The sequence below is a fragment of the Oppia nitens genome, unplaced genomic scaffold (genome assembly GCF_028296485.1).
Source record: "Oppia nitens isolate AA-2021 unplaced genomic scaffold, nextdenovo-longstitch-racon4-pilon3 scaffold6_pilon_pilon_pilon, whole genome shotgun sequence".
Lineage (NCBI taxonomy): Eukaryota > Metazoa > Arthropoda > Arachnida > Sarcoptiformes > Oppiidae > Oppia > Oppia nitens.
The window spans coordinates 1,075,033-1,091,988 of record NW_026533250.1 but is presented as its reverse complement, the minus strand read 5'-3'; the positions used below and the strand labels follow the sequence as shown (position 1 = coordinate 1,091,988).

Below are 16,956 nucleotides of genomic sequence, written 5' to 3'. Positions count from 1 at the left end.
ATACCATTCCCAACACTTGACAACATTATGGTTATTGAGAAATGCTTTTAAACACTAATATAATATTATATATGAATGAATGCCAACATTAGAAAAATTTATATGTAAGCAAAGTTTGCATTCATAACATACATACATAGATAATCTTATATAATAAATATATATAACATCCATAACCTAATATACTATCACTAGATTTGAGTGCATATCAGGATGACCTCAGACTTAGCATTCAAATAACAATTCACTGGTTGTATGCACACAAATATGTCATATAGAGAGGGTGTATATACTGCAAGTGTGTATATATTTTACACTTTAGTTCAATCTGTCTGATGGATTGGTGTATAGGGAGTGGAGTGACTTCAGTGCTCCAAATCCGCACTAATAGCTCCTTTAGGTCCGATCCCGTTCATCATACTATCCAATGCCTCCCAATACCAGTGACTGGCGATACCATTGAAACGATATTTCTAATGCTATACACATATCGTAAATATAATATATCAGTTGAATATACAGTGTTTGTTGTATAACACAATTTATTACTCAATCTGCAAAATGCAATATTATTTATTCAATGTAATACTTCTCTCACATATTACTAATATATTCCGAAACTTTATTTTTCAAATTGTTATGTGTATGTATGTGTAAGTACAGTGTATGTATGTTTAAGTATATATATATATATATATATATATAGTGTGTGTGTGTGTGTGTGTGTGTGTGCGTATGTGTATGTGTAGGGTTGTAAGATGTTTACTAAAATTAAGTAAAAAATATTATCTTTTATTTTCCAATGTATTGCTATTATGTCTAATTGATTACTTAACGAATTTATATTAATTTACTTTATATTTAATTAATTAAATATATAATTAACGGAGTGCTTAATTTTGTAATTTATTAAAAATATTACAAAATATTTTTTTTAATATAAATTATATTTATATGTTTATAATATTGGTTCACTTTTTAAACAATTTAGTAATTATAAAGTATTAATAGATATACAGTATTATATATTTTAATATGCAGATATATTATCTTTATTAAAAATTAGTTTTAAGTCATAGTGATATTAAAAATATTTAAAATTTAGACATAATTTGATTTTTAATGAATAAATTATAGAATGAAATTGTAATGAATATAAAATAATGTATTAATTTTATTATTAATTTAGAGTCCAAAGCACTAGTGCTCGACAACGAGGATGAGGAGGAAATTGAGAAACCAATTGATTCACATATTTGTGAAAATTGTAAACAAGAGTTCTTAGGTTTGGCTATATTTGTATCTCATAAAAGAAATTGCGACAAAAAGACCGATAACAACGAGACGTCAGCACTACCTCAACAAGAGATGATTAAAGAAAATGAAGAGATTATTGAAGAGTTAGACGAAGATAAAGATGACGACAAAGAAGATGAAGATAATTATGATGAAGAAGATGACGAAGAAATTGGCGCTAAATTTCCACAGATTTATGACAAGATTAGCAATGATAAGGAAGAAAAGGTTTGTGAATCAGATAACGATTCCTCAGAGAATAAGGGAAAACAAATTGCTGGCAGTGATGCTGACGGTTGGCCTCTCATTGGATCATCACTTTCCTTATCAGACACTAATGTGGTCATAGAATCACTTCAAAACACGTCAGTAGCGGTGGCACAACACCCACCGCCATCACCCGATCTCATGTCTCAAGTGCCACCCAATGCACTTCAGTCTACTTTATTCAGTCTACAACAGCAACAGATGATGTTGTTTCATGTCATTCATCAGTTACAGTCACAGATCGCCAGTACTGGTGGCCCAACTCCTCAAATTCCAGTTCAACTATTAGTTCCTCCCATACAATCACAGACACCACCTGAAGTACAGACACCGGATATCGACAAATCACAACCAAAAGGCATGTTAACAGAGAAAACAAATTCTGCATCCTTTACACAATCTAATGACAACCAAACTCCTAAACCAATGACACCGGTTGTCAAAACACCACCACTTAATACATCAAGTATACCACCAAACCTATCATCGGTATCAACGGGTTTGGACATAATTAATGCAGACGATCCGGCAGATAGACCTATAAATCCTACACCACCTTTAAATGAGTCATCAGCTCCAGACTCTCCCAGTGAACCAAACACTTTAGAGTTACTTCAAAGACATACAGAACAGGCCCTACAAAATACAATGTCTGGCGGATCCTTCTTATTGAATGGAATCTCAGGAATGGGTAGCTCTGACTTCTTGAGCTTTAGAAAAACTAAAGATGGAAAGGAAGATCCAATGTATCGCCACAGATGTAAGTTTTGTGGTAAAGTTTTTGGTAGTGATTCAGCCCTACAGATACACATTCGGTCGCATACTGGGGAACGACCCTTCAAATGCAATATATGTGGCAATCGATTCACAACTAAAGGCAATTTGAAAGTCCATTTTCAGAGACATAAAGCGAAATACCCGCACATTAAGATGAACCCGCATCCCGTTCCCGAACATCTCGACAAATTCCATCCACCGATTGAACCGCCAACCGGTTCACAGTCACCACCACTTACAACACCTCCGATCTCAATGTCAGGTATTCCACAAATGTTTCCGCAATCAATGTCTTTAAATCCAACATTTGTGGACACAATCTCTCCAAATGCACCCAAAGATATGAAGGGTATTTTGAGTGGCAATTATCGCGAACGAGAACCGATGTCAGACAGCAATAGTCGGAGTCTAAGTCCCAGAGAGCAACCCATTCACGAATCCTTAGAGAATTGCGATTCAAACCACTTAGTTAGTGATGAGTCAGATATGGATGACAGAGAAGATGATAGAGATATTAATGAAGATAAAGAAATGGATGAAATTAGTGATGACGAAGAAGCTATCAATTTGGAAAAGAAGAGCAATCACATTATATCTGCTGATGATTTACCACTAAATTTGCAAAGAATTCGCAGAGATGTTACTGAAGATGAGGAACTAAATGATGACGAAGACGAAGATATAAGTGGAGATGAGTTTGATAAAGATATGGATGAGTCTGAAAGAAAAGAAATGGCTGATAAAAATAAAGAGAATATTAACTCTGAAGATGATAGATCTGATGACTCAGACGATGGCATGGCCTATCCTCCCGGTGCAGAGTTTCCTTATTTTCCTCAATTTCCTCCATATTTCCAGAGCGGGGCATTTCCAGGCATCCCAACCTCCTTGGGTTTAATTCCCTTTGGTTATCCCCCAGGAATGCCACCGATTCCTACATCCGGTCCGAATAATTCAAACCCTGAGGGCGGCGAAGGTTCAAATCCCGTCTTCTATCAAGACTTGTTACCCAAACCTGGAAGCACTGACAACACTTGGGAAACCCTAATGGAAGTACAAAAAGCGTCCGAAACCGTAAAATTGCAACAATTAGTCGATAATATTGAACACAAACTAACGGATCCCAATCAGTGTATTATTTGTCATCGAGTTCTTAGTTGTAAGAGTGCACTTCAGATGCACTACAGAACTCATACGGGAGAGCGACCCTTCAAATGCAAGATATGCGGCCGTGCCTTCACTACCAAAGGCAATCTTAAGACTCATATGGGTGTTCATCGAGTAAAACCTCCTCTTCGTATTCTTCATCAATGCCCAGTCTGTCACAAACAGTTCACTAATGCTTTGGTAATTATTTTTGCCATTCATTTACAAATATTTTATACTTAAATTTTAATTAATTAAAAACAATGAATTACAGGTTCTTCAGCAACACATCCGTATGCATACCGGAGAGCCAACTGATATTCCTCCGGAACATATTATGGCAAATGAGATAAAGGGACCGTCGCTGATGTCGCCATTCCAAAGAGGTCTAATGCCACCTCATTTTGTCGGTCACATCCCACCTCCCGCTGGACTATTTGTGCCACCATTTATGAACGGTTTGACCACAAGTTCTTCATTAAACATTCCTCTTTCATCTCCAATCACTTCACTTCCAACAATGAATCCAAATATGTCTCTGGATTTGCCGTCTGAATTAAAACCAGAAAAGACAGAAAACAAAGAGACACCCGATTGCAAACGTGAATCAGTTTCTCCATCAGAAAGCAATCGGTCGAGTCGTGCGACAACACCCGAACCCGATTCCCCTAACAGTGCTTCAAAACATAGTAAAAAAGCAAGAAGTAGATCTCCATCCCCTAAATCTGACGTTCCTTTGACTCCACAAGCAATCCCTCAACCAGTGATAGTGTCGACCCCGACTCCAAACCCAATTACTCCAACCAGTGCTGCAATTGTGTCATCGACTAAATCTAACGATTCTGTGAACTCTAGTTTCTCTACTTCATTGGCTGCTCTCGAAAATCACGTCAAAACAATTAACTCAACGATTCCACAGCCGATGCCATTCGGACCCTTCGGTCTCGGACTTTATAATTTAAGTCAATATCAACGCATAGAATCGGAACAAAACGCACGGTTAGCTGTGGCCGCAAATGTCGCCGATCTTTCAGTTCATAGAAATTCAGAGGACAAGTGTTCTCCAAATATACGCTCATTATCTCCGTCTTCATTAAACAGTAAAATAACAGATGAAATATCAGCAGATGAAAGATCAACACCCGATAGTTCATTGGGAACAATGGACAGATCGTCTCCACCAATGACACCAACCGGAGGAGCTCTTGATTTAACTCCCAAATCTACAACAAAGAATAATAACAATAATAATAATACCAACAACAACATCAACAACAACGTCAACAACAATAGTAATGGAAATAATAATAATAATATTAATAAAAATAATAATAATAATAATAATAATAGTAATAATTCAAATGACTCGACAATTTCAAAAGATAACAATCAAATGACTGCTAATATTGACTCCCAATTCTTCCCGCCCCCGTTCGCTGGCTTACAGTTCCCGACGGGTCGGCCCAACACAACCTGCAGGATATGTCTGAAAACATTTGCGTGTTATTCTGCACTTGAAATTCATTACAGAAGTCATACAAAAGAGCGGCCGTTTAAATGTGATTATTGTGATCGCGGTTTCTCTACTAAAGGCAATATGAAACAACATAGTCTGACACATAAAATCAGAGATTTACCTCTTGATTGCTATACTACTACCACTACTACTCCCAGCAAAATATCTACAATAATGAATGTCGGTTCTAATGAAAGTCAATCGATTACTAATAGTAGTACCACTGCGGCCATCGCTAACATGTCGACTAACTCTGATAATAGCAGTTGTGTTTCAAATAGTCCGACACCTAATGGAAACGGAACTACAAATAGTAGCGAAAATCGAGGCGAAGAGGGATCACCAGCTGAGGGCTCGTCTAAATTTAACCCAAAGCATGTCTGCAGAGTTTGCATTAAACCATTTTCTAGTGGTTCAGCTCTTCAAGTATATAATTTAATTATTTTCATATTTTCAAATATTTATATTTTATATTCATTATAATTTCAGATACATATGCGGACCCATACGGGCGATAAACCCTTTAAATGTAGTATTTGTGGCCGAGCTTTCACTACTAAAGGCAATCTAAAGGTAATAATTATGACATTTAGTTTAAAAAGTTTAAATTAACTATAATGTTGTTATTATAAACTACAGGTTCATATGGGAACTCATATGTGGAGCAATGGTTCCTCTCGACGAGGAAGAAGAATGTCTATTGATTTACCAAATTTGCATATTTCTCCCCCAAAACAACTAGAGTTTGGACCCAGAAGTGGGGTCGAGATGTTAATGGCTCACTTCAATTGATATACTTATTCAAGTTATTGTATTTCAAATTAAATTTGTATAACAATAACTAGCATTTAATTATTATTTACTATTTTTTAAAAAATAATAATAATAATTAATTATTTGTGTTTTATTGACGTAAAATGAAAACAAAATATTAGTTTGATTTTTTTGCTGTTAAAATCAGTAAAATTCAAACCAATAATTGCTCTAATATTGCTTTAACACACTGTACTGTATTTGATTATACAATTTTGTATGACATTATATAATATATGATACAACACTAGTCAGACATACAATTCTATACATATTTAATACAATCAAAAAATATGTTTAATATTTATTAACTTTTATTATAATAATAATAATAATAATCACTTTTATAATTTAATTACATTTTTATTATTGTGTAAAACAATTAAATGTTTTTATCGATTGTTAGAATGTGTTGGGAAACGACTTGTATTATAACTAAACAAAATAATTAGATAACTATACTTCTAGAGGACATATCGATTATTTGTGAGATGGGAACCAATTTGAACAATACTCTCGACTATTGTATATTTACAATACATAAATAGAGGTCACTCTTAAGTATTTTTCATAATACTGTATAAAAGCGAATCTTTTTGTTAGCAACTAATCAAATGATGGAGAGATAGCTATTTACCAATTATTATATGCACTAAGATATGAGTCAATTCAATGAACAGTTAGTTTATGCTCCGACATCTCTATTGTCAAGCACTGGAAGTTCGTCTATGTTTGCATGAGTTGATATGTAAGACTACATCCTACTCAACAAATAATTATAATAATAATATTACTGAACGACTTGAAAGTTTGTCTTTAAGTCATATCATAAATGAATTTATTTAACAAAACATATGTATTATACATATATTTATATTTTTATGCAATTTCTCACTGCAGTCATATTCAATACTTATGTCTATGACTTTATTGTATAATATAGAGACACAAACTGTGAGACAATTTCACAATCATTTCATACAATTAGTCTGAAAACATATCAATACATAAAAGCTGTCATTTTGTGTCTCATTTTTGTCTCATTTCAAACCAACCAAACAACTTATGTCTGATTTTGTTTGTTTGCTTGCAATTGACAGACAGCTATAACCGATTGCAACAAATCGATAGATTTGACAAAAACTTTAGGGTTTTCATACAATAACATTATATTCAATCATATAAGGGGTCGGATTCTCAATCTTGCATTTATTAATTTTATTTGAATATTATTAATTGTTTACAATAACATCAACTAAATGGTTATAATAAAATGAAATATATATATAAATCTTTACTTAAAATCTCTTATAAAATAATAAGATAGGAAAGGAGTAAATAATTTAAACTGTGGGTATATATCAAGTCATTTGAGAGTACAGTTAATCATAAGGTGATAATAATAGCTGTGATACTACAACATTACTGTCCTTCTCTATGACTTTTATATATATACACATACCTATGAAAGCATAAACATTTATATATATATATAGCTTATATATACACACAATATACTGTATAAATACACGTTTTACAAAATATATAGTAAACTTATTATGTAATAAATCTCTTTTTTCATGTAGTACTCATCTAATTAAAAGTCATGGTTATTGAGTATATTTATTAATAAAATTAATATTTCGATATACAGTATATATATATATATATATATATATATATATATATATATATGACAATTAAATTCATTTGAATAATATTCATAAAAATTGAAAACATTTAATCATTTTTTGCCGCAATCTCTTCTCACTTCTCTCAGTATTTATATATATAAATATAAAAGACATGTTTATTAAAATTATATATAAATAATGTAAAATGTTTTATCAACAAAAAACACAATTCATTCCAATCAATACTTATTTATTATTTGTTAAAAAAATTAATGTGAATATTAGCGATTAATTATTAAAAATACAAATTAAAAACAGAATATTAATAATATGTTAGAAAAATATTGATGATTCTCTTAATGCAAATTTTTAAATAAATATAATTTTCTAAATTTTAAAACATTTATCAATATGATATAATAATTATTATTTGCTTATTATCTAATTAGAATAATTTATAAATCATCAATTAATATTAAAATTTATATTAACATTAATTATTATTTTCTGTTACTATATTATTCATTATTAATATTATTATTATTAATGTAATTATTATTTAATAAGTTATGTTGCAATTTTAATACTGGGCATAAATTTGAATCATTTTCTAAGATTATCACAAAGATATTAATTTTGTGTTTTTTAGTGATAAATATTGTATAAAACTTTTTCTAGTAGTAGTATAAATTATATACAATAAACAACAAATATGTAAAATTTATATTATAATTAAAAACCATGGTTATTAAAGTTATGTATTTAATTATATATCAATTAAATTTAAACATTGCGGCAATGAAACGGAGTCTACATGTATAATATTTTTATAATAAAAATACGTAATTTTTAATATTTAATTGATATATAGTTAATTTTAGCACACCTTTAATTAATAATTATAAAAATATATTTGATTGTGATTATGATAAAATCAACAAAAAATATTATAACATATGTGCGAAACGGATCTCTAAAGTTTTAGTACTATATTTGTGTGTCTTTTGGATCTATTGATTGCTATCTTGTATACAATTATTATAATAATTAACAAATAAATACATTTTGTGACATCACATTTTCACACACACACAAACAGTTTACTATATTATTATTTAAAAATTATTATAATTAAATTATTTTTAGTTTTAATTCTTGTGATCTTTTAATTAATTAATTGTTTTTAACAAATAATTACATACAGTGTTCAATAAACATCAACCCCTTATACATTCAATTATTAGTATTATATAAATATTTAAAAAGTTGTGTTAATGACTGAAAATTGTAAAAATATAATAAATCAGTCAATGTTTTATTACCTATGACTTGAAATGAAACCATTTTTTGTTTAATAAAATTATTTAAAATATGAATGATTTTCATTTATTTATTTGATTAAATGTTTGAATTATTAAATTATATAATTAAATGGCATTTATTAAATTGATGATTTGAAATTAGCTATTTGAAATAAAATAAAACAAAATCTCATATAATCATCATATTTCATATAATATTTATAGTGGTAAATGTCATTTACAGTATAGTTTAAAAGTAAATAATGTTTCATACATACTGTATGAGATTTTCAAAAAAAAGATAAAATATTTATTAAACTTTAAATAAAATCAATAATTTGATAAAAGTTAGATATAATAAGTATTATCCGGAATCAGCTTATTATTGATACAAAATCAAATTATATATAAATATATAAAGTGATCATAAAAATCTTGGATCTATTTTAATGGTAATAATTTAATTGTATGACTAGTACATTATAGTATATAATTTATACATATAAATGACATATTTATGTAAATATACAACTATTACAACCAGTGCTAAAAGTTCCTGACCTTTGAATGAAACAGAGATTGATATCAATTTTTGAGATGCATTTCAATGCGAGTATAAATGTTTTGAAAGATTATATGAGATTATGATGACTGCGACCAATGCATTGGGAATTAATAGATGTAATGCAATGGGAATTTTGAATGATTTGCATACATTTGATATAATGTAATGTATATATACTTATAAACATAAATGATATCAAAGCACAGGCTATTTGATTGATTATTATAGCGATTGGAAAAGGGATTTGAGGGCAAAATAGGTCAGAAAAATGTATGTTTCATAACTATATGAGATTAATGCAAAATTTATGTAATCAGAGAGTGAGACACGTGCCGACATGATTTGCACATCCGGTATATATCAATACATTTATGAGTATGACTTGCCCTGTCGTGCCCTTACCCTCACTATCTGCTTAATATAACAGTGCAATCGGTGACAGTTATATCCAGTGTTCGCATCATTGGTCCTCATATTTCATTCAATTGACTACAACTATATTTTTCGCTCACTTTTATTGACGTAAAGCCTATAAAAACGGAGTTCCACTGCAATAGTAATAAACAATTCATAAGCGCAACGCTAATAATGATCAGAAAAGTCCATAACTTATTGATTACACTAACACTCACAGTGGACATAGGCTTAACATTTCATACATTTTACTATTTTTAGTAATTAGTTATTATTTTTTGTAGTGAAGCCCAACAACACATCAATTGGTTTTCATTTTCTAAGAACTATTGAAAATATAGACACAATTGTTGTCAGCTTTGCTCTCAAAATACTGTTATGTTTAGAGCTTTCACTCAAATAAGTCGATAGTATTTATGTCTCCAATATATTAATAAATTGACTCCAAATTCACTTCCTTTTTGGACGTCCGGACTTAATACCAGTCATATCACTAATTGCTAACTCTATTCAATCACAACTACTGTACATAACTTTATCCAACTATTTGCTTATAAATACATAGAGTTCATGTTTAGCAGTATATTACTTAATAAAATAGTGACAAAACAGTTAAAACTGATTTACTAAAATTGTTTCACTAAAAATGCATCGAAAAATAGATGTTATTTAATGAAAATTTTATATCTGGATTTTCTGACAAAATATTACAAATTAATTAAATTTTATGCCAATATAAAGTATATTGTGATATAATATAAAATTTTTATAATTTAGCATGATCATACTTTTTATTTTTTTTCTTTTAAGAAACTATTTGTGAATTTTTATTATTAAACTTATAAATTATAATATTAAATTATAAGTTATAATATTAAATTATAGGTCAATTTATTAACACTTTTATTGAAAAACCAGTGACAATACAATTATTGTCACAATAGTTTTGTCTTTAATTAACTTTGATACTAAAAAGTACAAATATACTATACTATACAAGTAATTTTATATTTATTTATTAAATAAATTTTAATTACGGTAATGTTTTATTGTTAAAATTCATATAAAAATGGTTATTATTATTATTATTATATTAAAAATATCACATTTTTAGATATCAAAGATTACAGTAAATTTAATTTATAACTATAGTATATATAATAATATTTTAATAAAATTTTAAAACTGAGAATCGGTAGAAAACTAAGAGTTGTTATCAATAAAAGTGGACAATCTATAGGAGCCATCCTCTTGTTTGCAATATTGAAATCGTGAGCACCCGACTGGTAGGACATATTTATGAATAGTAATGAGATGTCGGGTCAGGTTATTGCCGCGACTGAAACTCTTATCGCATTCATTGCAAACATATTGACATTTGAAAGCCAAATGCGTCTCTTTATGATGTTTTGAATACGTGTGGACACAACGGGACTCAAAGTTACAGATCGAGCACTTGAACGGCGGTTCCTCGTTATGGGTGTCAATGTGTCGTCTCAGGTCTGATCGCGACTTAAACCGAGAATCACAGAACTGACAGGAAAATGGTCTTTCATTGTTGTGTCGATAAGTCATGTGATGTTTGAGTGCCGACGGAGAACTAGTGGTCATTTGACAGACATTACACTTATATTTGTTATTATGACATCTAAAGTGCTCTCGAAGTAATGATTGAGTGCCGAAGATTCTATCACATTGTGGACAAATGTATTTGCTTTTATCTTCACTCTTGTTGGTCACAATTGTATTTATGGTCGTAACTGATTGTAGTGCCGACGGGTCGGCTAAATCAATAAGCATTAACTCATTTTCTGAATTCAAATTTTGTATTAATAAAGACGATGTCGTCTGACTGTTGATTCCTACAGTTGACGACTCTTCAGTTTGCGGCACTTGAATGGTCAGTGTTGTCATCGACTGGTCATCAGTTACTTTAGACACGTGTAATGTTAGAGAATCATTCTTATTGTTGCCATTATTATCGGTTTGCCGATAAAGATGGTCAACAAACTTGGTTTTATTGCAATACATGGCTCCACAAGAGGGACAGGCAATCAGTTTTTCTTGAGTGTGGGTTCTTAAGTGTTCTCTTAGATGAGACCTCGACTTCACAGCACTATCACAGTTAATCCAAAGACATTTAGCATATTTGGTGCGCTTTAACTCGTCCTTAGATAGCGAAGGGATCTGTACGTCATCGACGGCATGAGTGTCCACATGTCTATAGAAGGACTCGCTATCTATGAATTCAGTGAAACACTGATCCCAACCGCAGACAAACATATTCGGCAGTTCTGGTAATGAATTCCTCGCCGAAGAGTCCATTTGACACGATATTGACTCTCCTGTCGACAGATATATCAAACAAATTATCCATAAATTCATTCAATTGTTTAGTTTTAATACAAACCTAATGTCTTCATTATCTGAAGACCATAACTCATGAGTTTCTGATGAAATCCATGATATGACACGTGAAGACAAAACTGTGAATAGTTGTCGAAGTGGTTCTCTTCACAACCAATCCATTGACAACTTAATGATTGATTGTCACAATTAGTTTGATCCTCTTTAGAGTGATTTTGATGCAAATGTTGCAAATATATGGTTAAATCATTGAATACTTTATGACAATCACTCCATTCACAGAACAGTTCCAATTGATCCTCATTTGGTTGTCGACATCGCTTACGACAGACAACACCTGACATGATATAAGTGTTGATAAACTCTTTGATATAACAAGAAGTGTCTGTATATTGTCTGCAATGTTGTTATCACTCACTCCTTCACCGTCTCATAGATTTCGCTGACATTCAAAACAATCAATAATTTAATACAAAGTTATGAATGAATTAATGAGCGCTTAATTCAATTGATTTATAATAAATTTATTATTAAATAAAATAAAATATAAAGAAATACATTATTAAAGTAAACATATTATAGAAATTAATGCATTTGTGAGAACCGGTAGTTAATTGTTGCCATAGAACCAGTGGAACCAACCGGGACTCGCACTGGGATTCGCTTCGGTTTCTACCCTACCCTTCACCTCATCAATTGGTGACACACTTTGCGAGAACACACGGATCAAGTATTCCTGATTTGTTCGCTCATAAAAGCCTTCAGAATCGTTACATTTGTGATCAATTGTCGAGTTGTTCGCACAAATGAATCTTTTCTGATCAAAAACTAAGTCATTATCGCATAAGAAAGTGATTCTTTGATACAGAAGTTCATCAGATTTATAGAATGGATAACACAAGTGAAAGACTCGACAGTCTTTTGACACATCGGCGTACTGTCCAAAGGATCGGCCGTAACAACTGAATGATGTGCTAACACTTTCTTCTTTAACATCCAAACCATTGTATTCAGAAGTTATTAACTCATCAAATGGTGTGGTAATCGAGTCAGACTCATCTTCATTGTCATTGATATCTTTTGGATCTATTTCTTCAAACACTACGGTAACCGTTTGGTCTTCATTTGGTTCTTCATTTGGTTCTTCATAATGCGATTCTGTCGATAAGATTGTCTCTTCCATTGATTCTTCTCCCGACTTCTCGTCAACTGTATTATCACCGACTGGTTCAGCTTCTTCTGCTCTGATACTTATGGTTTGAATACCAATTAATGCTATGACTGGTAATTAATTAGTTTAAGATTAAATAAAATATTAATTAAAAAATATATCAATTACTTACAAACGAAATAGTAATAAAAATTCATTTTTATAAAATATATTAATAATATATTAATAATATATTAATAAAATATTAATAAACTAAAGACTAGTATATGAATTACAATAAAATTAAAAATGTTTTAAAATAATTAAAATAACACAAAACGAAGCGAAACCACAACTAAATGATTTACTCAAATAATCGGTCTATTTATACAAAATATTTTTAAAAATATTTTTTAAAATATTTTTATTTTAATTCTAATGTTTGTTTTAGAGTCAATTTTTGTATAATTTTATAAAAACTTGTGAATTGATATTAAAGTTTATAATAAATAAAGAAAACTTTGAAAGTTTATAATAATATTTACTCAAATTAAAAGTTATTATTTTTTATTTGATATTTTTGTATTATCAACATTTATTTTAAGCATTAATTTACATTAAATAATTAAAGTTTAATAAATATAAATGAATCATATTAAATAAAAACTTAGTATATAGTACTGTACTATATATAAAATAATCTAAAGCAAATTATCAACTATTATTTTAATTTTTAAACAAAAATGTGTTATAAAAAATCAACTTTATTTGTACATTTATAATTTTTAATATAATGAACAATTTTATTTATGATATATAGATTTCATACAACTTGATTATATTCAGTGTTTATAAAGTAAATATTAGGTAAGATTAGGTTAGTATATAATATATAAATCTTTTAATAATATTTTTCAACTATGCGTTACTTTAATTTTGTACTTTTATAATAAAACTAAAATTGTTTTGTTTTTTATAAAATAAATTCTTTTATTTTGTAATTATTTAGTAATAAACTATTATTAGTATTTTGACTTTGAAACTGAAACATGTTTATTACAATATAATTCTGTATTTACTGCTATAATATATTATTATATAATAGATTCTGTATTTTATAATTGATTGATTACTATTTATTATTTATTGCGCATACATTACAAAAATACATGATTTTTAATTTGTTTTAAATAAAGTAATTAAATTATATACTTCACATACATTTAAAAACTATAAATTTTTAAAATTCTATAGTACAGATATATCTAAATTTACTATAATCAAACTTTTTTAATTAATTATTTTTGGAATAATAACTAAATATAAATATTTTTAAAGATTTAATGCAATATAAATGGAAAATTTCGATAAACATTAACTCTAACGGCAAACATTGTGTTCTTAGATACTTAGATATGGTATATAAAGTACTGTATATATATATATATATATTATAAATTACTAATATGATAATCTACTGTAACTTAATTAACACAATTAACTAGTTTATAGTAGTAATTATTTTATTATATGTATATTAATTACTTGTAAAACAAACTTATAAAATGAAAATTATATTTACTTTACAATAGAAATGATGAGATTACATATTTTCTTTATGAATAAGTATTGGAATATAAAAAAGACAATAATTAGAGACCAATTTTTATTTGATAACAAAATTACATTTTATAGATAGTATTAAATTGAAAGGAAAAATAAGTACATATTGTCGTGCAATACAGTAAATGTATAATAAAATTTTATAAATATAGTAATAAACCGTAAAATTGATATTACATTTATATGTCTATTTGAGTTATTCAATCCAATAATGATTGTGACTTTTTTCAAAGTATTTATACAAAAATACAGTATATCTAAAATAATTGTTTTATACGGTTTTATGAAATTTAATGATCACAATATAATAATAATTATTATTATACACATTTATGATCTTAACAAATATGATTACAATCAGCTTTTGATTTTTGTTTGTTATTTAATAAAACAATTGTATTTTCAAAGTATAAAACTCTTTAAAAATAATTTATATTTGTGTCGACATGTGTTTAGTAGACATTAAAGCCATAAAATTAATTACAATTATAATTAAAGAAATGATGACACATAAGAATAATATTATATATTTAGCAATAATTGTTGACTACTTATTAATATTAAAAAACTAATTACTAATACAAGTAGTGATTAATTGTCATTTGCGATCAGCACAGAGACCATCCTTACAGGCCTGACATAAGTCACTGTTATGAGGGGTTCGCGGTTTACCAGATCGGCGGGTCTTTTCAATGGGCGGGTGATAAAAGCCATAAAATAACTGACCCACTTTGTTGTACAAATTAGTTAACACCTGTATATGTATATCATTAACAGCTTATAGTTTATGAATAATTGAGTAAAATATATATACTATACTTTGCAGACTTCTTCGGGATACCACATCGCCTGTTCATAGCTATCATTCTTACATCGATCACATTGTTGTCCATATAGTTTAAAAGCCACGAATCCATTGGAATATATCGGTGACAATAAATCAAACCAAAATACTACCCGTCCTTTCATTGATGTCCATCCGTGACCACATTTCTTATAAAAATTTTATTCAAATAAATCGTTTATAAAATTTTCTCTGGATCATTTTATTGTTTTAATTATCTATGGTTTAATTCAGTATATCTTTAAAAATATATTTATAATTAACTCGTTATCATTATAAATCTATGAATGAATTTTTATCTGCTATTATGATAGATAAAAAATATACAATATATAAGTTTTATATACGATATATTGTAAAAGCATATACAGTATAACGAATTAATAAAAGTTTACAGAAATACACTGAAGAAAAACATAAAAATATCTAATTTTTATATATCTTATGATAAATCTGTAGATAAATTTGTTATAAATTTAATTAATAAACTATATATTATCTAAAGTTAATCTAAACATAATTTAGAAAAATAAATCCAATTCAATTGCAATGATTAATAAATACTAATTAAAAAAAAATAAAATGATATGAAACTTACATCACAACAAAATCTAACTTTTGCTGAGTCTATGAAAGTATGTACTGAACTGTTGGCTATGGGTTTGTTTTCAACGGGTTGAAGGATCCACATCTGTTGGTAGTAATTGGAGAATAACCGGTGAAACTCCGATAGCCATACCTGTTCCATACCACTGAATAGTATACATATAATCAGTAATCAAATTCATTATAACATTAGTATTTAAACTATAAAAATCTATAATTCAATAGTATTTAATTAGCAAACTCACTACGATTGACTCCATGAGGTTGGCTTAATAATTACAGCTGAACCATAATTTAGTGAAGACATTGACATAGGACTGCCAATAGATACTGGAGATAATGGTGCTGTCGGTGATCCTGTTAATGAACATTGACTCGATGACAATGGTGACAGTGGTGACAGTGGTGACAATTGTGATAATAGTGAACATGGAGATGCAGGTAAACTTGTTGTCCATAAAGTCATTGATGGGCTGCACATGTGTGATGGCAGACAAGTTATGGGAGCGTTAAGAACAACCATCTCTTGAAGTAATTTAATTTAACTTAGTTTTGAAAATATGTTTTTTAATTCAATAACAATCAAAAATTCTTTATTCAAAATAATATATCAGTTAATAGTATTTGTGTTGATTCT

The 16,956-nt window shown here is 28.9% G+C and overlaps 4 protein-coding genes across 4 annotated transcripts; 1 reads left to right on the top strand and 3 right to left on the bottom strand.

Annotated features, from left to right (window-relative positions):
• The first annotated feature begins 446 nt into the window (after positions 1–446).
• LOC128962384 (homeotic protein spalt-major-like) lies at positions 447–5,794 on the top strand. The gene is made up of 6 exons (XM_054308757.1): positions 447–492; positions 1,190–3,687; positions 3,761–4,737; positions 4,837–5,428; positions 5,492–5,575; positions 5,642–5,794. Exons 1-6 carry the CDS (start codon positions 477–479, stop codon positions 5,792–5,794), a joined length of 4,320 nt encoding a protein of 1,439 aa, XP_054164732.1. The 5' UTR covers positions 447–476.
• A 5,131-nt stretch (positions 5,795–10,925) lies between these two features.
• LOC128963009 (histone H4 transcription factor-like) lies at positions 10,926–12,583 on the bottom strand. The gene is made up of 2 exons (XM_054309474.1): positions 12,140–12,583; positions 10,926–12,074 (listed from the first exon to the last, which is right to left on the bottom strand). The coding sequence occupies exons 1-2, from the start codon at positions 12,438–12,440 to the stop codon at positions 10,933–10,935; spliced, it is 1,443 nt and encodes a 480-aa protein (XP_054165449.1). The 5' UTR covers positions 12,441–12,583; the 3' UTR covers positions 10,926–10,932.
• Positions 12,584–12,591: 8 nt separating this feature from the next.
• Positions 12,592–13,626, bottom strand: LOC128963018 (uncharacterized). Its single transcript, XM_054309483.1, has 2 exons — positions 13,440–13,626; positions 12,592–13,377 (listed from the first exon to the last, which is right to left on the bottom strand). The coding sequence occupies exons 1-2, from the start codon at positions 13,462–13,464 to the stop codon at positions 12,707–12,709; spliced, it is 696 nt and encodes a 231-aa protein (XP_054165458.1). The 5' UTR covers positions 13,465–13,626; the 3' UTR covers positions 12,592–12,706.
• A 1,699-nt stretch (positions 13,627–15,325) lies between these two features.
• Positions 15,326–16,948, bottom strand: LOC128963015 (uncharacterized). The gene is made up of 4 exons (XM_054309480.1): positions 16,565–16,948; positions 16,312–16,465; positions 15,689–15,862; positions 15,326–15,623 (listed from the first exon to the last, which is right to left on the bottom strand). Exons 1-4 carry the CDS (start codon positions 16,840–16,842, stop codon positions 15,468–15,470), a joined length of 762 nt encoding a protein of 253 aa, XP_054165455.1. The 5' UTR covers positions 16,843–16,948; the 3' UTR covers positions 15,326–15,467.
• Between the last annotated feature and the right edge of the window lie 8 nt (positions 16,949–16,956).